Genomic DNA, 24,959 nt, shown 5'->3' on the forward strand with positions numbered 1-24,959 from the left:
TTTCATGTTAAAATTTTTAACTTCGTTGATCCGTTGGAGAGTTATAGCTGCTCAAAGTTGGTTGGTTTTAGATGGTTTTAGGTGTTATACATTAGTACTAATTACTAATTAGCACCGTCAGAACTGGGATTTTTATTAGTAAAATTTAACCCAGTACCTAACTAACTATAAAAGTAATGAATTCGATATCATTGACAATTGACAAAATTGTTAATGCGTTCAACCTATTTTCAATCAGTTCAATTTGCATAGATCTTAAGCTCTGGTTTCAGTCGATTTTTAATGAGAGCCAACTTTGAAAATGATAAATGCATCTTTAAATAAATATAGTTAAAATTATTTTTTTTAATTGTACATCTATATTATTGAAGAAAACCTGCAATCCCATATTTTTTGGGGAAGGGGGTCTGGTCTAATTCAGCTTAGCCCTCCCCCCTAATCTGGCTATGCCTATATTATGAACCATTATGCTCCTAAAACTTTTAAAAAGTAATTGAGTAGTTTTAGATTTTGCATATTTTTCACCAACCAATTTCGAGTTTTTAAAATTAATTTATTAATTTCCAGGTAATACTTAGTCAAGACATGAAAAAATATTAATATGGGTAGTTAATAATTGCAATTTTTAAACTTTGCTACTTTAAGCTTAAATAAAATCAAAAATCATTAACTGATTCATCTATAAACAATTATTAAGTTAATAAAGTATACCTTTAAGCTTTATAATGTTGCATAATATTAATAACAATAAACATTTGTTTTTAAACATCTTATTATACTCTTTAAATCCAGACAATGTTTTAACTATTAATTCAACTGATTAACATTATAATGTGCTACCTTAAATATTTTTTGCATATATTAAGCCTAATGTATATAGAGTAACTGTTAATGGTGTGTGTATTACCTACATAAATAATTACACAAATATTTTACTAGTATTTTATTGTTAACACTATAAATAGTTATGCAAGCAGTATGTTGTATGTATGTAATAAAGACTAATGAACAGTCTCTACTGATTGTGTATATGATAGTTATAATTATTATTATTATAAAAACAACATGTGAGTATGTGACATATACGAATGCTGGTTGAGAAGAAAATGTATATAATTGTTGACAGCCATTTATATTTATTTATATTTATATTTCCTGGACCAAAAAATATGAACAATCATCCTTAAATCTAAGTCCTTAACAAACTTAAATCAATTTATTTTATTAGATTATAAAAGATATACACAAAATAGTCACTGTTTTCCTCGTATAATAATAACAAAATATAAAAGTATATTATATTTAAAATATGTAAATAATGATTAGGTACAATGAATTAAATAAGAAAAATACATAGAAAAAAATTATTAAAAAATTCAACCCGATGTTACAGAACGCACAAATTCCTCATAATTTATGTTACCTAAAGAATCTTCTTGCCCAGTTAATAATTGTTCAACTTCTTCATCAGTAAGTTTTTCTCCTACATTAGTACAAACAATTTAGATTATTAATAAATATAACTAATAATACCATTAATTTATTACTTATTTACTAACCAAGTGTAGTAAGTAAGTGGCGTAATTCTGCAGATGATATAAATCCATTTCCTTCCTTATCAAAATGTCGTAAACCTTCATTAAAATCATCAGCAGTATTTGAGGAACGATTTTTAGATATAGCTTGATAAATAGGTAAAAATACTTCAAATGGAATGCGTTCATCTTAAAAGAAAAATTGTATTTGAAAACAAATTGATTTTACCAATTAAAAACTGGTCAACATACTAATATAAACATATTGATATTTATTATATATATTTTCTAAATCATACCAGTTTTATGCTGTTGTGCAAACTTCTTTACATCTGATTCGGTAGGATTTTGACCTAAAGCGCGAAGAGCATTACCTATATGTGATATATGTATTTTATTGTCACCCCTGTTATCAAATAATTGAAATGCTTCTTCCATTTCTAAAAATAATGAATCGTAATATAAATAATAAATGTTATGTGAAATATAAAATTAGTAATGATTAGAAGTTAAATCCAAAATATACTTGTTAACTAGTAAAATTTTAAGTCAGCTAATATAAAAAAACATACAAAGTATACATCATAGTATCATATAAGAAGGAAACAATAGAGTAGGTAAGTGTTTAACACGGCCCAAGAGTATAAATTTATAATTGTAAGTACAATTTTCAATACTTTTCACTAGTTAAAATGTTAGGATAATTGCCTATGGTATATCTCTACCTACATACTTAGCAGTAGTATGCCCAGTAGGTAGGCCCTGGCTTGCCTTAATTTCGAATCTTTAAATAGTTATAACTAATAATTGAATAAATTAAAATAATGTTATTTATTTTAAATCATAAAATAATTTTCAAAAAAACATAACTGATTAAAAAATATTATAAAACGATACAAGATATTAAAATTAAATTAATTTGGAACAACATTTATTAATGTATAACTTGGTAACATATTTTATTATATATTTGTATTTGTGTACATATGTATAATAAGAGTATAACATTTCAATAATTGTTGATTAACTGACAACCAAGTAATATTATAGATATTATACCGAGTGAATTGAACAAAAAGCTTAAAATAATTTTGATTTACCTATTTACTGCAATATCAGTATTTAATTCATCAAACATTTTTTTAAATGATAATTTTGTTTGAAAATGTAAAAATTATTACCAAGATAATGAATAAATATTTCTCAAATAAAGTTGTGAGTCAAAGCCAATTTAGAAAAAAATATGAGCAGTACTATAAAACGGTAACAATAAAAATATTATGAATTTTTACATATAAATATGCGATACAGGAGTCATTTAAAGAAATTAAATTAGTTGTCAAATGTGTATGGTTCTACCTGTAAGTTTGCATCAACAGAAAGAATTTAATGACAACAAAAAAAATAATGGTTTATGACATAATATGTACATAATATATATGTTGATATGAATCTAAAAGAAGTCAAGTTTAGAATTATTTTAAGATTCTATAACGATTATTGATGAATTTACCAAAAAATAAAAAAAAATAAAAATGTAATATATTAAATAAATATTACAAATAGTTATTAATAATTATTAGTAGTATATATTATGATTAACTACAAAATAAATTTAAAAAAATATATTAAAAACTTCCTAAAAAGAAATTTAATATTATACAAATGATAATAGACCCTGCAAGTTCCAAGTTGTAATCTTGGACATATCTCTGCTGATTAAGGAGATTCGTGATGGTGATTTCCTGTCTTTGTCTATCACACACCCAACATAAGAATTCAGACGTGTTTTTTGTCCAATGTATCAATTGATACAATGAAGCGATAAGAATTCTAAAAATAGATTTGAATTTAACGTCAAGTTTACTTGAGAATGGCTAATCCACATTTTTGATATTATTTCCCAAAATCCTAAAATTATTATATTATAAACGAGTAATTAAAAAATTGTCATATTTCAATTGTTTGAAAAGTTATATTTTAATACCAAAAATGTGGATTGGCTGTTCTAAAGTAGACTTGATGACAAATTCAAATCTGTTTTCAGAATTTTTATCGCTTCATTGCATCAATAGATACATGGGACAAAAAACACGTCTGAATTCTTATGTTGCGTATGTGATAGACAAAGACAGGAAATCACCGTCACGAATCCCCTTAACTTTGATTCATACACATTATAAGGTAAATATTTGGAACAAGAGAAAAGTATAAATAGAGTATTGGGTACTGTAGTATCCCTGAATACAACCAGCCTGTAACTGTTTTCATACATACTTAATGGTATACACAGTTCCATCGTTACCCTATGGGAACATACCCCAAGGCCCCGAATAATAGAAATTACAACTTAAAATTGTAAGCTGTAATGAATTAATATAACCGCCTATAAAAAATTCTAAATTCTAGAAAAAAAAAACTTAGGTAAATGGCAATGTTAAAATGTTAAATAAATAATGATTAATAGTTGAGTGCAATTAGGTACATTTGATATATTTTACTTCTAATCCCATTATCTATACCGGGTTTTCTTTCAAACGAATAACCCATATCAGCCTTATTTCATTGGTTGCCTATGGACCCAACAAAGTCGCTGACCTAAAGCCCTGGGACCTGGGTATAAGACATAAGTAAACAAGTAATGAGGAAATAAAGTATGAATGTGAAGTACAAAGAGCAGTAAACATCTTAAATAGGCTTTAAAAGCTAAAGAAGATAAAAAAAAAGAATATGTAAAACATTTATAGTTTTATTTAGATATTAAATTTGAATTAAGTACCTATAGAATAATAATTTAATTTTCCAAACACAAGAATAAAATATATTTGTTGTAGTTTGTATATATTTATAAGCTAAAGAGATAATATAGTTGTTTGAAACATAAAATTGTATATTATTTTAACTGTAAATCATTCTAAAAAATATGTTATACATTCAATAATAAAAAAAAAATCATTCTGAAAATCAAAACTGTATTTATTATCTACACCTTTTCTTAGTTTCAAATTTTTTAAAAGAGCATCACACAATTTTATAATATTGCCTATAATAAATTTTATCTATAAATAGTATATTTAATGTGTTTCCCTTTAAAAATAATACTAACTATTTTAGTCTAGTGATCTTGGATTGATATGGAGTTTTTGAGAGATAGGTTAATGATGGGTATAGATGGGTATCTTGATGATTCAAGAAAGGTTTAGAATTTAAATAATAATTTGAACCAATTACCTATGTTAGGATGGCTTACCCACTATTAATAATATTAAAACCATAACCCTATAAATCTTAACTAAATAGGTATAAAATACAATTATTTACCTGCTAATTGATCTTCTGAATAAGTAACCTGAAAATTAAAACAACACAAATGTTTATAACAAAATAATATATTTATTTAATCGTTATAAAAAAATGTGAAATCTCTGATCGCATACTTCTTATTTTCTTGTCTTAAAAGATAGAATAAATTAATCTAATACCCACTTGATTAAAAACACAACTATAATGGACATTTTTTGAGTCATACTCTCATAAATTAAATAATATTATTTTCTTTATTACTATAAAACAAGTTAAATAAAAATTTGTTTTAGGTATACGGGGCAGTTGCAATTTGCATAAATGTTAACTATTTGATGAATCAATAATAAACTAATTAAACAGGCCCTTAAGTTTCAGGTAATAGTTATGTTATTTTTTTAAAATATACATATTCACGGAGTTTTTAAATTAAAAATTAATAATAAATGGACCATACTGCTGTTCAAATATTGAATGTGTTTTAAAACAATAACACAAAAAATAACTGGTGATATTTTAAAAGTAAGTTATAACTTATAATTTTATGTACAAATATTAAGACCAGGCCTATGATATAGTAAATAAAATAATAATGTTTCATATATAAGGGAAGCCCTAAAGAATTCTACACTGCTAATATATCATCTACTATACCTAGAAATGACTTTAGAAATACATACCGGCTTGCTCATTGTGCAATTGTATCTTTGTTTAAAAATATCACTTTTTCACGATTCACCACACGTTCTTATTAATAAGGACAATTATATTCAAAATGCTTTAATAGGTGCTAAATAGTAAATACTAGGTATTATAATTATTAGCAAATAAAATAAGAACTAAGAAGAAAGCTGCTCTATCACTGCACAGATAAAGTCGATAAAGATAACCGTGGTCCTATCATAGGACAAAGAACAATTAATTGTATTAGTCCAATATCACCACTTTTTTGTTGTTTTGGACAAGCTTAGATCATATTATACAATATTACAATGGATGGAGCCACAGGCCACAGCTTAATATTATTTTGATGCACACAATGTAATGTCATTACGTTATTTACGACGAGTCGTGAGTTATGTGATCTCTACTGCGCATGCGCAAACGACTTGTCGCACATTTTTCCCAATAATGATAAATATAAAAATAATATTACGTAACTGATAATTTGTTTTTAAGGCTTTAAGTTATATTTATATTATACCTATTATAAATATTATAATATGAATATACATAATTATTATAGGAATAAATAGACCGAGATAAATTTGCGACTTGTCGCTTGCGCATGCGCAGTAGAGGTCACATAACTCTCGACTCGTCACTAATGTGCATCATCGACATTATGTGTAATCTAAATGGCATGGCTGATGGCTCTATCCATTGTATATGATCTAAGTGGACAAGCCCTGCTATACCAATAATAATAAACCACAAGTCATAACTTTCTTCCAAATTCTATTTTAAATTTTTGTCGTTTCAAAATAGATGTTATATTTTAAAATGTGTTTCTAATTTCTATACTTACTAAAATATTAACAGGGTTGGGATTTTATAGCATTTGCTTATTTCTTATTAGATGCTTAAAAAATAGCAGAGTAAGCTAAAAATGTGTTTCATTATTCAGAGAACTCAAATTAAAAATTGTATTTTGCTATTTTTTATTTTTGAAATTTGAATAACTTTTTTATAGTTCCGATATCAAAAAAGCGGGTAAGTGAGTACCTACCGCTCTGCTGTACATTAGATGCCGTAAATGGATCATTATTGTATATTATAGGAGTGTTAAATCTGAATCCAATGATCGGTATCATTGTAATATTGTATACGAAAAACGATTCTGAAGGAATATGGTTTGTCAGCCTAGGATATCATTTCGAATGGTTGGTGAAAAAGGTGCGGTTTATGTTTTAATGGCCTGAATACACCATAATTTAAGTTCTTTTATAATTATTATAAGCTAAACTTATGGAAAATCTGGTATTGAATTGTCAACATTTTCTACAAAAATTTTCAATGAGCCCACAAGGTAGGCCCCAAAGTAGCCGGGCCCCTGTACTCAAGGTCCATCAGACCCCCCCCCCCAAGTCGAGGCCCTGTAGTCGGTAGACATTCCTTGCTTCTTTTTGTCTAATCCATTACCACAATCACTATATTCCCGTACCAAACGTAGATCGAGAGTGTAGAACGGCAAAATCTGTAGAGCGCATACCGGACCAGCACCAAAAAAGTCAAAATATTTTGAAAATTAAATCATGTAAAGAAAATGCCAATCTAAATAACTGGTAAAATTTTCAAGTATCTATGACTTATATTTTTTAAATAATAACACCTATTTAAAATCGTTTGAGGATAAATCGTTAACGTTACGCTATTTCGTAAAGATTTAAAATTCAAACTCACTTAAAATTTTTCCTATAATAATACTTCGAGTTTTCTCTACAGCTACTTGAAGGAAAACTTATGCTTAGTGTTGTATTTTTAATCCTTAGTTATAATTTCAAAAAATTTATGATTTTCAACTTCAAAATTAGGTACTTGCAAATTTTCGCGTTTTCGACAGATTTCGTAAAAATTTGAACTATAAACGCTTAAAAAAAAAAATTGTGACTAACGATTTTTATTTTTTTTTTTTTAGCTACAATAAGAACAACTCATAAAGAACCATGTATTAAATTTTCAAAATTTTTTGGTCATCCAAAATTTTTTTATCGACACTTCAAAAAAAAATTCTCATAAAAATCGAAAATTTCAATGGTCTATAAATAACTCAAAAAAGCCAAACATTTTTGAAAATTGTTAGAAAATGTTTACTTTTGACCTTTATAATGCACCAAGAATATTCACTTTGTTATCGGAAACCACCCCCAAAGTTGAAATTGAAGCATTATTTCGACTATAGTTATGCTGTACACAGAGACATAAAAAAAAACACACATCATTGTAAAATCAATACAATCATCACTCCGTTCAGAATCTAAAAATAAAAACGATATTTTACAGCTAAAGTTCTCCTTAATATGTAGTAAAAATTTCGTTTCTTAGTTATGAATGTTATGAGCTTATGATTGTAGCTTTCTCGGTTCTTCCCCGTACCTGAATAAAAAAGTAATAATTGCTGTTTTATATTTTTAAGACGGAGAACCACAATATACGGCTTTAGCGTCTTCAAAAGCGTCCTATAATTGTTAATGCGATACAACGGTTCAAGGATTTGGAAAAGAACCCATTATTTGATCATTGTAATACCATTAATGTAGTTGGAATAAAAACTGAAATTTCAGTATTAAATACACAAATAGTTAGTTTCTTTTATCTCAAACTTATGACATTACGGATTTTATTTATGCACCTAAAACACGTAACATGGCAATAAATTAGATCATTTAAAGCTCTGTTAATCATAATTATGTTATTATTTCATCGTTTTAATTAGTTTACAGTGTAAAATAATGTGTTAGTTAATCATGTATGTTGAATAACATCAAATAACTAACACCACCGTTAATCTTGCAGTGTTCTCATACAAATCGATGTGTCACACCACTTTTTTTTTGTCGGCGATTCGAGTGTCAAAAACGCGTGACAAGCTCAAAAACGATTTGACGTCTCGATTCGTATGAGAATTTTGCAAAAAATACAACTAGATCGTTTATTCTTACATTTAAGATAATTTTATAAAAATAACTTGAAGGAACCCAGATTTTGAAGATAGAAAAAAATTTTCAAAAAAATCTTCATTGGGTCATCACAGTGAGTACGCTTATACTAATGTCCTCATTCATTTCAGAAACACCCTGTATAAATAATTAAAACAATTTTTAATCCTCTTTATCACAAAAATAAAAATCTTCGTCCCTAGTTTTTACTGTACATAAATCAGCATCACGATGTAAAAAGAAAGCTTTAAAAACCACGCTTGGTCCGTAGTTTAAATTATTATCATTTATCATCATAAAGTCATGTTTAATATTTATCTTAATTACCTATAAATATTAATTATTAATAGGTAATAAAAATTATTATTCTAAGACCGTGAATGGGGTGAATAAAAAGGTCTATGAATCTATGATGAAATAACAATAAAATAATGTTAATTGTTCTGTGATTATATTTAATCAACATGTTAAGCGGGGCGGGTACAGTTTTCCCGATTTTGATAAAAACTGATAACAATAAACCTGATAAGAAAAAAAAAAAGGCTCATACATTAAATAAATAAATAAATTCCAATTCCCACATCGTTTACTAGCGATTAAATAAAAAATTTAAATATTAGTTTAATACCAATCGTGATTTTTACCAAAAATTCATACCGAGAAATTTAATCTCCTATAAAATAAAACCCTGTTTAGTATTAGCTTTTAATATTGGTGAAGTTAGGTTTTAATCAGTTTAATCAATAATTTCGTCCGTTAAAATTTCAAATAGCAAATAACCGTCTATAATAACTTTAACGGTCATTTTACGTTTGTCTTTGTCGCTTTTATTAGGAAGTTGGTATTTGGTTCATCTTAACGTAAGTAAAACTTATATTTTTTAATTTTTACCTTAATTATATGTTCTTAGATGAATTATTGTTTGTAATATATCTTTTTATTCTTATTGTTTATTAGATAATATTAAATATTTCTTAATAGCATGTGCACTCCTAATTAATAAGTTTTTCGACTAGGAAGTACTACATTTACGTAACTATAGACTCAAATACCACGTTTTTGTAAAACAATTTCAACATAATTATTTATTTGTATTTTGTACATTAACAGCTTAATATATATCATTATACTTATAAAGTAAATAATTTCCTTATTTTTACAATGTAAATAATATAATACTTTACATGTTACAAATAACACACTTCCAATTTCCATTAGGTGTTATTAAATTTAAAATTAACCCTCATAAGTCATAGCTTTTATAATTTTCATCATCTTAAAAAAACTATTATTATTAATATAATTAGCTTAGCATAAGTTTATCCAACTACATTAAACATTAAAGATATTGTCATTCTATTATTTTAAATCAAAAATTATTTTTCATGCTCTGTTGCTCATTATCTTTTTACTTATTTTCTTTAATATGTATTAACCAACATTATTATATATATTAATTATTGTTGTTATTATATTGTTTAGACTTTTAATATTTTTATGAACACAGCCAATGGCTTAGAAATGTCTAACAACTGCAATTTAATTTTGTTTATCTTATAAATTGTTAAACTATAGTTGGGAAATAAATAAATTAATATTATTATTGTTATTTTATATTGATTAATAAAGATCATAATGTATTATTTTAAAACTATCACTGATCACTTAGTTTTTCTGTTGCCACTATCTAAATTAAATACCAGTGCTTTTAATCATCATTACTTGAACAGAATTCTGCAGATTGATTGTTACAATGTTTAAAATATTCTAATTTTCTATAATTACAGATTTGAAAATACTGAATGTTGCTTACAAAAATCTTCCGAATATATTGAATGCAGTAAACACCATGGATCTTGTTATGATGGTCATTGGTTGATGATAGCATTGATTATACATAGTATAATACTATGTATAATCATTAATCAATGATGATAGCTATTTTGATGACATCTTGAAAATTGCAATACTTAACTTAACCATAACTTTGTCTTTTTTATTAAACAGTTACACATATTTTTATGAATATTTTAATAACTATACAGTTATTCTGTTTAGGAAAATTGAATATGTCTGAAAATTGCATGGCAGTTATGGCTGGAAGAATCTGCAATGTTGTTAAGTCAAATATTTATAAAGCATATCAAATAACTTAAAACTTTTTCTTATTAATAATTCATGAATTATTAACTGTGGAAGACACTGAAAATAAGATTAACAATTAATCTCTATTTTTATTACCTAAATTATGTACCCATGTGTTCTAACTGAAATAGCTTCAGTTTATGTAAAGTGAATAATTATTAATGAATTATTTTAAGAGTTGTTAATATTATGTAAATGTAACAAAACAAATAATTATGTTAATTAGATATTTTATCATATCTGTGAATGACTGTAATACTAATACAATTTTTTTAATTTATTATATAGCCTGATATATCTACCATTTACCTGCCACTTACCTACGAGAAAAAAAAAACAGTTTTTTTTAAGACTAACTTCTGCGATTTTACTGTAAGTAAAAGAAATAAACGGTTTTTCTCAAGACCAATCTCTGTGACTTGCCTATAAGTATATATAAAAGGTTTTTCTTAAAACCAACCGACTTTATATTTATACATATATTTCTTTTGTTTGTTTAATATTTTTTTAAGTTTTGTTTAGCATAGTAAAATGGCATTGAGAGATCATGACTATGTCATTCCAGCCAATCACGAAGAAGTCGGTCTCCCAGCTCATTTGTTGGATCATGATTATTTTCGTCCAGTTGTTTACGAGAACAACCCGAATGAAGAACTCACCGATGAAGAAGTAGAAGTACTTGAAAATGAAAGAGTTCCAGCAGATGAAGAAGTGCTTGAAGAAGAAGATCCAGAAGATAATCCTTTGAATCAAGTACCAGTTACTTACAGACTGATCCCGGGGGTTCATCATGGTTCTAGGGTTTATATTGATAATTTAGGTTTTAAGTACTACAAGCGCGAAGCCAGAATTAACCGGATATATTTGGTATGTGAAAGGCAAAAAAGTCGGGTACATGATTATTGTCCTTGTACAGCATCGGTAAGTACAGAACCTGTTGACAATAGAATTAGAATTCGAAATCGACACAACCACGAACCTGCAGATATCAATTTGCATGTGCCTTTCTTGAGAGAAGCAGTTGGTGCAAGGGGCATTGATCCTGAAAACATGTCTGTTTCAGTTAGGACTGCATACAACAATGCAATTGTTCAGTAAGTTTTTGAATTAATATTTTATTTAACTAACTATTTCGTTTATTTAAACATTATTCGCTTACTTATATATTTTTAATCACAGTTAGGTAGGTAACTGATAAATTTGCAAGTATTATGATAAAGTTGTTAAACATTCCTTGTTCTAAGTTATTTACTTGGTTATTTATTATTAAGAGGCACTGTTGAATTTAATACAACTAATTTTCCAATTCTATAATATAGAAAAAATAATAATAATATATATAAATAATATAGTATATAATAATAATATATTATATGTTTATTTGGTATATTTCTTTTAATTTAATGGGTTAGTAGTTATTATAATATGTTATAAGCTTTACATAATAAATAAATCAATTAGGTCTCGGTTATGTTGTACTTATCATCGTTGTACAATTGTCAAACAACTATACATTATCATCAGTTTCCTCTTAAAATACCTAAAACTATTTTACAATATATTATTAAATGATAAACCAGCCTCATTCAATAATTTGTATTATTGATAATTATTATAATTTATTTGTGTAGTTAAAAATGTGGTTTGACAGTAAGTTTATAGTAAAATAAACAATTGTATTGAACAAATTAAAAAAAATTTTATTAAATTTTTTTAGGTATCCAGAAGCTGCTAACAATTACACATTTATGCAAGGACAGAGAAGATGGAAGAGGATGCGGAGGTCACGTCAACCAAACGGTGGACGCATTCCCGAAGACATCCATGAGCTTGCTGAAGCATTGACCCGACCAGAGAATGCTGCCTACAGTCAAACGCTTTAGACACCACCGTCAAATTTCTTCCAACAAGAACTTCTAGTCAATGGATCAAGCGAAGGAATTATTTTTGCAAACCTGGATGCAATTAGGAGATTTAGAGAAGAGTTGGCCACAGTTACAACAGTTGGAATTGACGGGACTTTCAAGACTGTCCCTGCTACTCCTGCAGACTTGAGAAGTTTTCTGACTTTTCAAGTGGTATTTAAGAGTGTATCGTTCCCAATGGTGTATGTTCTTCTTAGAAGTCGGACAGAAGAAACATACGTTACATTGTTTAATATTGTTCGTCAAATTTTACCTTTAAATTATAATTCAATTCGATTTGTTACAGATTATGAAAAAGGACTCATGAATGCAGTTCAACAAGCATTTCCAGAAAGTAGATTAGGATGTTGCTGGTTCCATTACACCCAATCAATTGTGCGGTATTGTCATCGTAAATTAAATGGTGTTTTGGATTTAGTCAAGAGAAATCCTGAAGCAGCTCGTGTTTTCAGAATGGTTCTTGCACTGCCTCATCTGCCTGCTGTTAGGGGTCATCCACAATGTCCACGGTTTTGTATGTATGATGGTTTCAGGGCCATCATGCAGTATGTTCAACAATTTCCTGAAGTCGAACAGGGAATGAGAAATTTTTTAATTGGATATATTGAGCATTATTGGTTTTTACAGGTTGGTCCAGAGTTTATCAGTGTTTTTGGAGAAGACTATCGTACAAATAACTATTTAGAATCATTCCACTCAACATTATTGTCGCAAATGGGACGCCATCCTAATATTTGGGATTTTCTCCGTGAGTCAGATAACGTCTGATGTGTTTTTATGTGTTGTATCTTTGTCCTAAATGTTTGTGATTATATGGTTTATGGTTTATATGTTCAACAGTGTGTTTATTTTTTAAAAGCCATTTGACGTATACGATGTTTTTAAAAAACCTAAATAACTTGTTTTCGGAAAATCTAAATTATAGAACTTACGAATTACCCTATGGGGACATAGATAAAGATAATAAAGATTATTATCTATGTATGGGGATCAATTTAATCTCTTATGATTTTCGTCCTATCTCTCGCGGTTTTCCCGGGAAACAGCTGGTACATAGGCGTGGCCTATCCATATCTTTATTATCTATGGATTTCCCAAATTGCGAAATTGTCAGTTTTCACGGTAAACCGTTTTTGCATATAATTTTGCATAGAGGTCGGTTTGTACACAAGTCTTAAAACCACGAACTACTACATGTTCGTGCTTAAAACACATTTTATGGTAAATAGATGATAAAGATAATGTTATGTTATATAATGTATAATAATATATTATAATATATAATTAATTGATAAAGATACAAATTCCATTCTGATACCTTTTTTTGTGGAAGGCCTACATAATTACGCTACTGCTAATATTAATGTTCTGATGGATACAACTAAAAAAATTATTATGTAAATTATTTTGTAATTTTTTTAAAGTTATAATTGATAAGCGGTAGTTAGGTTTTAAGCACGGACTAAGATTTAAGACTAAGTTAATCTTTTATCTTAGTCCGTGGTTTTAAGCTTTTTTAAATAGGGATTTTCGTAATTTTTTGTTGGCAATACCGGTTATTCGAAAAAACTTTTTTTTTATTACGGGAAATTTATTTTTCTAAGGTTGGTACTCCGATCTCCCAAAATTTGATTTTGGTGATATCTCGCTGTTATCAAAATCGGGAAATCTGTACCAGCCCCACGTTAAGCAATGGTACAATGTTTAAATTTATATTGGTAATACTCATATGTATATTAGTTTGTAACACTGGATTTCGTATTTCTTTGAATCATCTGTTATGTTATTGTTTTCGTCTCATTGCTACAAATTACAATACCCTATGTTTATGTGCATGTATTGTGTAAACTAGTGTACAATACCACAATATGTTTATTTGTAAATTTATAATTTTGTATTGACTTTTAATTTTTGTTTAGTCCTGGGCTGATATACGGGAATTCGTGTAAAAAACTAATAAGTCTACGTTCTTAATTGTTTTTTATTCGTGATCGTGTATCGTGAAAATTGTATCTTTTAGTAATATGTTTCAATCGTTTTAGTTTCTTATTTGTATTTAGTATAATATTCATCAACATTTATTGAAGAGGATATCTAAGTAAAAAAAAAAAAATGGATTATAATGTGAGTTTTAACACTTTATTTTCTGTATTTACATATATCAAAAATAATAAATATCATGATTAGTAATAGTAGGTACTACACCTACCAATAATATTATATTTTTTTCCAATTGTTTTAACTCATAATTACTAAGATTTATAACGCTCACATGTGTAGTGATAATTTATTTTTTATTTTTTGTAAGAGTATGAATGCTAATATTATGTAGGTTATTACAGATTATATACTAGCATATACATAACGGTTATGTGTGATATGCCATACCTACCTATATTATTTCTTTAAATACTGTGTAATAAGTATACTTAATTATACACAAATTAAAAATTACTTTTTAACTGTTGCATTCATTTTTTTCTATTTAATAATAATGTAGGTAATCTAACTTAACCTGGGTGTTCTTATGGATTATATTACTTTAAATTATCTTTTTAAGGTAGTTATATTATAAGATTTGATAAGCGACTTATAATTACATATTCAAAAATGTAATATTAATCATATTAAATTATTTATTATTTTTACTAGAGTATCGATGAAGATGATGTTGAAAAATTACGACTAGCTGCGCTTATGACATTCAAAAAAAAATCTAATTTGCCAATAAATGCAATAAGTAGTACATCTGGAGAATTTAATACATTTTCAAATGGTAATTCCTATAATAATCCTGCAAGGAATAATAACAGAGGACGCTTTCCAGCGCCAAATAGACTATATAATAAACGCACTTATACTAATGTAAGTTATAACTATTTTTTTCTTTAAAACATATCTTCTTATAACATTCTTATTATAGGTTGGTTTTCGAAGACCAACACATGCAAACAACAATTTAATTGCTATAATACCAATGGATAGTGAAGGTGATTCAATAAATGATTCAGCATCCAAGAATTTACCTAAAAATATTAATTCAAAAGATACAACTACTTCTGATACCACCAAATTAACCAATTTTCAAAACTTAAATAATGAAGGTAATCAATTAAATAATACATTTTTAAAAATCATTTTAATTAAATATGTATTTATTTTAAATTGTTTATTTTTATAGTTTCTACAAAATTTAGCAGATTAAACAATGAATCTGGTTCTGAAGAGAGTGATGATAGTGAAGCAGAAGAAGATGGTAAAGAAGATTCAGATGATGGAGATGTCTTATTACTGGGTGAAGAAGATGAAGATTTGGACGATCTTGATAAATTAATGGATATTATGGAAGCTGAAATTGCTGGTGGAGACGTGAAATCAAATAAAAAAGAAAAGAAAAGTGTAAAACAAAAAAATAAAAAAGATAAGGGTTCTGTTAAAAATAAATTAAATTCTAAAACTAAAATAGATGAACCTCCTATACTTATTAATCAACCCAAGATTATTGAAGATTCAATACCTCAGCTAAATCCACCTGAAGAAGAATTAGAATCTATAAAAACTTTAGAAGAAATAAGAAACGCTTCATCACAATCAAGTTTATTGAAATCACGTATACCTTTGAGATCTCCATCACCACCTATTAGAAAAAGATCAATATCTCCTTATAGTAAACTTCAAAAAAGGTCACCATTGTCAAGATCACCACGAAGAAGATCTCCTTCTCTTGACAGATATAGATATTCACCATTACGATCAAGGCTTTATCGTAGATCATTGTCACCTAGAAGATCACCTAGACGGATGTCACCACTAAGAGAAAAAAATCTTTCACCGAGAAGGTATTCACCTCTTAAATCTCGTTATCCTTATCGTTCACCATCTCCAAGAAGAAGACGTAGATCTTTATCACGGGATATATCGCCTAGTAGAAGACGGTTATCACCATTAAGAAGAAGAAGTAGATCCCCCCCTAAAATAAAATCAAAATCAAGATCACCTAAAATAAGACCAGCTGTTAGAAGAAGATCACCTAGTCCATTAAAAAAAGTTATGAGGTCAAGACCAATATCTCCTCTGAATATTCGGCGTAAAGATAGTAAAAATATAGATGACGATCATTTAAAGAAAAGAGAAAAGGTTAAAACTATTGATAATCATGTGGAATCAAGACTAATAGATCCAGTTTTAGAAGCAAGAAAAAGAAAATTTGAATCTAATAAGCCTATAGAACCATCCAGTAAAAAAATTATTTTAAAAAAAACCAATTCAGTTCAAGTAGCAATTCAAACTGAAAGTAAAGAAACTCAAAATGAAAAGAAAGAATCAGAAATAAAACCAAAAACTAGCCATTTAGCAAAGAAAGTAAAAAAAGCCACACATTCCTTCCAGGTTCCAAAAAATATTAGCATAAAAATGAATAATGATTTGGAAAATGTACATCTAAGAAGAGTTATAAAAGTAAATACTCCTTCAGAAAAAATTTGTAATAAAAAGCGACCTAGAATTGTGTTTGGACATGAAGAAAAAAATGAGACACTTGTTGAAGAAGGTTTGATATAATATTATTAATTAAAAATCTTATTTAAGTTGAACATTTCACTGATTTGGTAATATTAATTATTTTTTTTTTAGCTGATAAGTTTGATCAACATGTTGAGAATATTCCTAAATCAAATACCACTGTAACAAAAGTATTGCATTCTGAAGCAGTTGAAGTATCAAGTACATCAGAAGAAGAATTATCAGAAGAAGAAATATCTGAGGAAGAAGTATCAGAAGAAAATGTAGATGAAGAAAGTGAAAAAGAAGATGGACAAGATTCCAGTGATAGTTGTGAGGAATATATTGAAGAAGAAGAAGACGAAGAAGAAGAAGAAGAGCTTGAAGAACTTCCACAAGGAGTCAATGATAAAAAGGAATCCTTGCAGCATAATGACACAGTTGATCTTAGAACAGAACTAAAACGAAGAAGAGCTCTTCGATTAAATATGGTAAATAAAAACATTACGTTCATAATTTAATTTCTAAAAAATTTGTTCTGAATATTTAGATTCAAGTGGAAGTTAAAAAAAAACCAGAATCATTTTATCCTGCGCGGTTATTACAATCAGCTATAAGAGGCGTTGTTGGTTCAAGGTATTATTACATTTTTATTTTAGAGTTGTATAATTATGTATGACTAAAGTGTTGTTAAAATATTTAATTAAACATTGTGTGAATATTTTTCAGCAGTACTAATGAAGTTAAAAGAAAAAAACATTCTAAAATTCCAGAAATGAGTATAAAAACTGAAAGTATGTATTATGATTTTATTATTCTATTTTATAAAAATTTTACATTTATACTTATAAACTATGTACTATTCGTTAAGAAACAGTTGATAGGTTGGCTTTGTGCAGAGTCATGAATTCATGACTTAACTTAATGTAGTTGTATAAATAAACTATAGCAATGGCGCTAAATACAAAAGGTGGTGAATTTGTACCACTTTATGGGGTGGATGGATATTGGGTCCTTATAATTTTAAAAACTTATACTTAGAAGTAGGTACAATGTACCTGGTACATACATCGATCATTGATAGCCAAATGGTAATAATATTGGTAAGGTAAAGGATGTCTAGGTAGGGATGAGTAGATAAAATGTGTATTAGCGCCACCTACTAAAAAGTAGTTAAACATCATTTGACTATAGTTGACTCTGTGGGAAGAACAAATGAGGAAATATGTTAATAAAAATTGGTTATTATTTTTCTTAAGCTGAGTTCAATGCTCGAAAGTTTTTGGAGTTAAATAATTTTGTTTATGATTTCATCTACAGTGAACAAAGTTGGAATTTCATTCTTTATAATAAATGGTTTAAAAAATAAAAAATAAAAAATTTTAATATTTTGTCAATTTTAGAAAAAAAGTGCTTGTTGCATTTTTATGAAAAGATTTAAGGGTTAAATATATACCAACATATATATTATATATATATTAAAAAAAATTTATTTTTTGTCTTACATATTACATATTTTATTGAACAACTAGGCAAGTTTTGAAATATATTTGTATTAATACTATTTAGCTACTAATTATATTAATTTTTTTTTAATATACCATGAAAATAAACATGTTAATCATAAATTATTTTTATATTATTTGTGTACATTTTAACTATTATATATATATATATAGAATATAGATCTTAAAACTTTTGAGTCCTTTTAATTATTAACAAAATATCGTTTTACGTTATTATAAAATAATGAAAATAATTGGGATATTTATGTAATTAATAATTATAAATTTTATTTTTCAGATAATTCAGATGGTCGAAGAGTAATTGTAATGAACCGAGACAACACAAGGATTGACAATGGTAAAAATTATGTTTCCATTTAACTATTATTATCCCTTGGTACTTCCATTTCTTATTAACTCATTAAGATTAGCAAAAAAGTAAATTCCTAACAGATTTTTCAGTGTAGCTAACTTGGTTTCTTCATAGTTATTAAACAAAAAGTTCAAAATATGTATCTTCCCAATTCATTTATTTGTTCAAACATAGAGCACATCAAAACTTATAATCTATAAATACTTAATTCTTAGCTTATAATAATTTTGTTATTTTTAATTACCATCTATGTTTTACATGAAAGGTTATTCTCTATTCTAATCAACCCATATGTGGTTATCTGGTTATCTTTTAACAACTTTGTGGTATATTTTTAAAATTGTTATTATTATTATAATGAATGTGCTATCATTAATAAGTGGTCTCTTCACAATTAAATTCAAAACATAATTTATTTATTTCAATTTCAATTCATTTAAAATGTTGTTTTACTATTAAATTTGTAAATTTGTAAAATTCAGAGTAAAAATTTAATTACATTTATTATATATTTATTTAACTTTAGTTCATGAAGATTATAATGATGCAGTAGAATCATATGCAAGTGTCAAACGTCTAAAGGGTAAATTAAAGAAAGCATCAGTACGTATGAGGACAACAGGTGTTAACAATGATAACACAAATCAAAAAGGACTAAGGAAGATCATAAAGCGTAACATTAATGTTACAGATTTCGATCAGGTATTTGATGTCCTAATCACATGCATTTTTATCCTCTTGGTTAATTTATTATATTACCACCATTTTGTTTCCACTTTACTTTTGTGGTGTTCTCCAAAATTCAAATTAATTGTAGTTTAGTTTATTCTTTCTGGTTCATAATAGAAATTAATTCATTTTTATTCTTAGATTTATATTATTTACATTCCAATCTTTAAAAATTATAATATATTTTAATTCTTGACGAATGCAAGGTATTTAAATATTTATTTTTTATTGATATAAAAATATGAATTTGGGACACTAATAAGTGTGTTTTATTTTTTATTCAGTTAAGATAATAAGATACTGAGAAATTATTGTGATTACCATTGTGTCAACTTTATAATCCAGTATGATATTTAACATTTTTACCCTTAAATATAACATTACATAACATAAATTAATTTCATAAAATAACATGTAAAATTTTTAATTTAGAAGTGTTAATTAAATTGCCTGATATACTATACTTTTTTCTTTTAATTCCCCAATATACCTATATCTATCTAATCTGAGCAATTATGACTTGAAGTAAACATATTCACATGGTTTGTTTAACAGAGTTATCATATTCTAAAATGTCAATTATTATTGGTATCTGATAGAAAACTTCAAAAAAATTTAAATGTTATTGATTTCCGTTGTGCATACACCATGTTTAATGTTTATTCAATGTTAAAGACAAACAAACACTTATTAATAAAAATTAAATTCTCTCTAGTATTTTTGGACAATTTTTTTATAATATTAAGTATTTTCAATAGATTTTTTTCGTATAAAATTTTTATAACTTATATTAATAATATATGTTCACTTGTATTCAAATTGTATGTGAAATATTTAATTATTTATAAATTTAAAAAAAAAAATAGTTTACTTAGACCTACCAAACTAAAGACTGATAATTTATTTTATTATACATAACATCAACCAGCTTTTATTGATTTAAAGTACTTTTAATCTTCAATGTCTTTAAATTGACATTAATTTTTCATTGTGTGACTAAGAATTATGGACTTAATGATAAATAAAAATTACATTTTTAATTTCGTATAGTCTTAAACTTATGTATTATGTTTTATAGATTTCAAGTATACTATATTTTTATGTTTCATGTGTTACTTCTATTTTTATTTTTAATATATCTTGAGTACAAAAATAGTAGCACATAATTGCAATATTACATTTTTCTTTTACTTATGCTAGTGTTTTATTTTACATGCTAAAGATTATTCAATTATTTAACTATTTAGTACTTTTATATGATAGTATTTAAATATTAATTATAACTACTTTGACTGGTCTATTTATAATTCTGTTCCTATAGATCATTAACATTATTTTATATACATTATGTTAATAGTTATTTATGGAAAAAATCCTATAAATTATATTTACTATGCTTAGTTTTTAATATTTAATTATTCTTCCAAATGTCTTGTTTAAATAACAATTTATTTTTAAGTGAATAATGAACATAATATTATAGTTATTTAGTTTGTGATATTAAATGTATAATGGAACGGAGTGAATGTTTTATTTAGTAAATTTGTTTTCAATGTAAAATAAACAATTTTAATTAAAAAATTAGAAAAATAATAATTGCGAAATAGTCATATCATGTTACTCAAGTGTTGCTTGCTAAGATTAGATAAGACCTTAAAAAATGTAATTTGATGAGCAAGTATTTACATTTAATAGTATAAATTTATAAAATAGAGTGAAACTTCATAAGAAATTACTATTTTAAAGTCCATATAACAAACAAAAAACCTACTACTTAGGCAAATAAATTAATAATAAATCATAAAATATTCTAATAAAATAAATATAGTTCATATTCTTTTTATATCATAATATACATATGGTAAACTTCATTTTAATTGTCTAAACACTAGCTAGATTGGTTTCCATCATTAACAACAACTGAACTAAACCTGTGTTTCCACTACACTGTGTCAAAAGATTAGTTGAAAATACTTTATTTAGAATTAATGAATTAGCAACATAATAAGTACATAGAACACAATACGACACAGTATAGTGTAAACTTGACATTATATTGGCTTGTGTTGTCACCGTTTTGGTAACGCATAACATAAAAGATGTTACATTTAAAAAAGATAATCAATCTTTATAAAAGAGTTAATTAAAATATTATCTAGAGCACCCTAGTTTTTTTATATACATATAAATTTCAAAAATAAATTATCAACAATAATATTAAAAATAACAAGGGTAAAACGGATTCTTCTAAACTTTAAACTTGCCATGTGACAAGTTAGAGATAATGCTTGTACAAAAAATGGAATCTTAATAATTATAATTGTATAATGCAGTAAAAATTATTCTTTTAAAAAAGTTGCCCCCATGCATTCTTTTGTCCTTAAAAAATACCATTTCTTATACAATATGATTTTTTAAAACTTATCTCGTTATTTAATGACTGTGGACATTGTTAGCTACCAACTTGATATACCGTTTCACCCGTTCACACTATTACTTTGTTTTTGCATATTGTTCTCTTTCTGCTCATCCTGTAGGGGTCCTAGCTAACCCGAAAAATATTGATTTGTCCAAATTTCAGCAAATAAATATGTATGGATGCAAAATCATACTAAAATCACTCTCAGTTCTTCCTGAAATGTTCAATTTTCTATATTACTTTTCCAATATTTCATTCCTTATTACGAACATTAAAAAAAAAAAACCCAATCATTATATCTGTTATCAAGTAATGCACTTACCAACAAACAACATTCCATATACTATACTGATATATATTGATAGATATATAATTCTTAAAAAATAAAATCACCTATGTCTTCAATTTAATTGATTAGATATTGTAGAAAACAATCTTAACTCCAATAATTTATTTATTGCATAAACTTTGATTCATTAAATAAATATTTTAAATCATTGGACATTTTAAATCAACTTTGTAATTTTTAAAATATTTTTTGATACAAAAACAAATAATATTATATTATTTATGGTATTTTATAGTGTTGTGTAATTGGGTTTATATCTATTGTACTAACATCAAACAAACAATATAAATTTTGTTTTTATTATATACGTGAAATTATGTGATAATAGTTAATAACAAATTATGTTACTTTTATAATTATACATATCTTTTGTAAATAACTAAATATGTATGTCCATTTTACAAAACAAAGTCTATGTATGTTAAATAATAGTTATTTTAACTTTAAAATTTATTTTTAATACATATATTTTAGAATTGTTTGTTCTAAGAATGTCATATATCATTTATTACTATTAATTGATTGATTTCCTGTCATAAAAAAATATTATAATTCCAATTCTAATTTAATACCTATCGGCTATCAGTTGTAATATAAAATGAAATGTAATATTTTGAAAAACAATTTAATTTATATTTATTATTTATTAGTCATATTAACTTTTATAAATGTTATTATATTTTATTTAATATAAGTAATTACTATATTATATTTGTTGTGATTACTTAAGAATTATTACAATTTACTATAATATTATTATACCATTTTCGTTTGCCCTATTTTTTATGTTTTAATATTAATTTTCACCAATTATTTTTTAATTAGTAACTCTAGCTTTTAATTTGTCTTATGAGATTTAAGTGTAAAGATTACATGTTAATGTACATAGATTACATGCTGTAATTGATCATTTTAATATTTATTTAGCAATTATATTCTAATTAATAGGGCTTACAAATATGGATTATGTTTTTATTTTGTAAAACGGACATTTTGTAAATTACAAATTGTATTGTAGTTATTTGTATTTTGTTCACTCCGTTTCGTGATTGTTAAACCGTTTTCAAATTTGTAATGTATTGAGTAAGTGATCCGAATGTTGTCAATTTTTAACCGAAATATGAATTTTTATATTTTGTCACAGATGTAGGTATCCAAAAGCATTTTCTACAACAAAACAACACCAGCGGCATTTTATTATTATAAAAAAAAATTAACATTTTCAACTTGGATGACTATCAACTTGTGACCACTTTAAATGTTTTGTTGTTGCATATAAATGTTTATATTATTATTATTATTATGTATACAATTTTCATACATATTTCGTGTATTTGTTATTTTTGTTTGTAATTAGTTATTATATACCTTTGTAATTACGTTTACCAACTGTAAACTTGTAAATTTTTTAAGCATTTGACAAATTACAAATGTTATTTAATGTAATAGAAAATTATTGTTTTATATTTGAATTATATATATATAATATGTATACACACATACATACATACATACATACATACATACACGTAGGTGCTTATTTTTTTATGCCTATTTTTGTTTCTTTTTTTATAGAATTGTATGAATTGTATTATTATGGTAGCCTAATGCTTTTAAAATTAATTCCAAAGCTGTTAAGTATAATAGAGTATAACTTTAAATGATTATTGTCCTTATTTTCTAGTTTTTTTTTTTTTAATCATTGAACAATGAATACTTGTAAATATACTTGTAATTATTATGTGACCTAAAGAATCATTTTAATTATTTCAATATAATGCGTGTAATGAGATTATAAGTAAATGTCTGTGATTATTTTTCATATATAGTTGTAAGAAATTAATACATAAATTAAACAATTTATTATGATCATCATATTGACTATTTATTTTATTTATATTTTCTATTTCTAATTCATATAGCAAATTTATATGTTTGTTTTTTAAGTAGGTATATTTAAATATACTTTAAATTATTTTGTATAGCATTATATTTAATGTCTGGAAATAGAGCACAGATAATTGTAGTAGTAATTTCTTAATATTATTAAATTATGAAAACATTTAAGCAATTTTTGATGTACATTTTTATATTTTATCATTTTAAGATAAATTAAATTTTCTCTTATTAAAAATAAAATGTATTACAAATACAACTAATTATAATTTCCTCTATCTTTAACTCTCGTTTCATTATTTGTTTTTACCAGGTCATTGGTCGAGTAAAATATATTAACATTTTATTTCAACAAAGTATTACTTGATATATCTTAGTGTCTAGTCTAGTTTTATTAACATCAAAATGCTCTCATCTTCTCCTATTTGGTATTAATATGCCATTAAAATAACAACTAAGATTAACAACAATTAATGGTTACCAAAACATAACAATTGTTTTAGAAGAATCAATTGTTATTACGAAAGCATATTGGTTATAAGATTAAAATATTTTAATAGGTGCCTCGAATTTATAACAAACCTGTACACAAATTTAGATTATGAGCTCAAAAGTTAAAAT

At 25.8% G+C, this 24,959-nt stretch overlaps 2 protein-coding genes and 1 pseudogene across 5 annotated transcripts; 2 read left to right on the forward strand and 1 right to left on the reverse strand.

Annotated features, from left to right (window-relative positions):
• Positions 1-1,113: 1,113 nt before the first annotated feature.
• Positions 1,114-5,878, reverse strand: LOC114121159 (myosin-2 essential light chain-like). Its single transcript, XM_027983367.2, has 5 exons — positions 5,519-5,878; positions 4,857-4,884; positions 1,835-1,975; positions 1,560-1,724; positions 1,114-1,483 (listed from the first exon to the last, which is right to left on the reverse strand). Exons 1-5 carry the CDS (start codon positions 5,528-5,530, stop codon positions 1,377-1,379), a joined length of 453 nt encoding a protein of 150 aa, XP_027839168.1. The 5' UTR covers positions 5,531-5,878; the 3' UTR covers positions 1,114-1,376.
• A 3,960-nt stretch (positions 5,879-9,838) lies between these two features.
• Positions 9,839-13,292, forward strand: LOC126551466 (uncharacterized; annotated as a pseudogene).
• Positions 13,198-24,317, forward strand: LOC114121148 (serine/arginine repetitive matrix protein 1-like). 4 transcript variants are annotated; one of them, XM_050204830.1, is made up of 10 exons: positions 13,198-13,315; positions 15,220-15,432; positions 15,491-15,671; positions 15,749-17,116; positions 17,200-17,558; positions 17,618-17,703; positions 17,797-17,861; positions 18,871-18,930; positions 19,472-19,647; positions 23,587-24,317. In XM_050204830.1, the coding sequence occupies exons 2-10, from the start codon at positions 15,265-15,267 to the stop codon at positions 23,590-23,592; spliced, it is 2,469 nt and encodes an 822-aa protein (XP_050060787.1). In that variant the 5' UTR covers positions 13,198-13,315; positions 15,220-15,264; the 3' UTR covers positions 23,593-24,317. The 4 variants fall into 4 exon arrangements, with proteins under 4 accessions (XP_050060787.1, XP_027839123.2, XP_027839124.2 ...); XM_027983323.2 differs by lacking the exon at positions 13,198-13,315 and adding an exon at positions 14,385-14,691; XM_027983324.2 differs by lacking the exon at positions 13,198-13,315 and adding an exon at positions 14,385-14,691 and having other exon boundaries at positions 17,800-17,861.
• Positions 24,318-24,959: the final 642 nt, after the last annotated feature.

The sequence above is a fragment of the Aphis gossypii genome, chromosome 3, assembly GCF_020184175.1.
Source record: "Aphis gossypii isolate Hap1 chromosome 3, ASM2018417v2, whole genome shotgun sequence".
NCBI classification, from domain to species: Eukaryota; Metazoa; Arthropoda; class Insecta; order Hemiptera; family Aphididae; genus Aphis; species Aphis gossypii.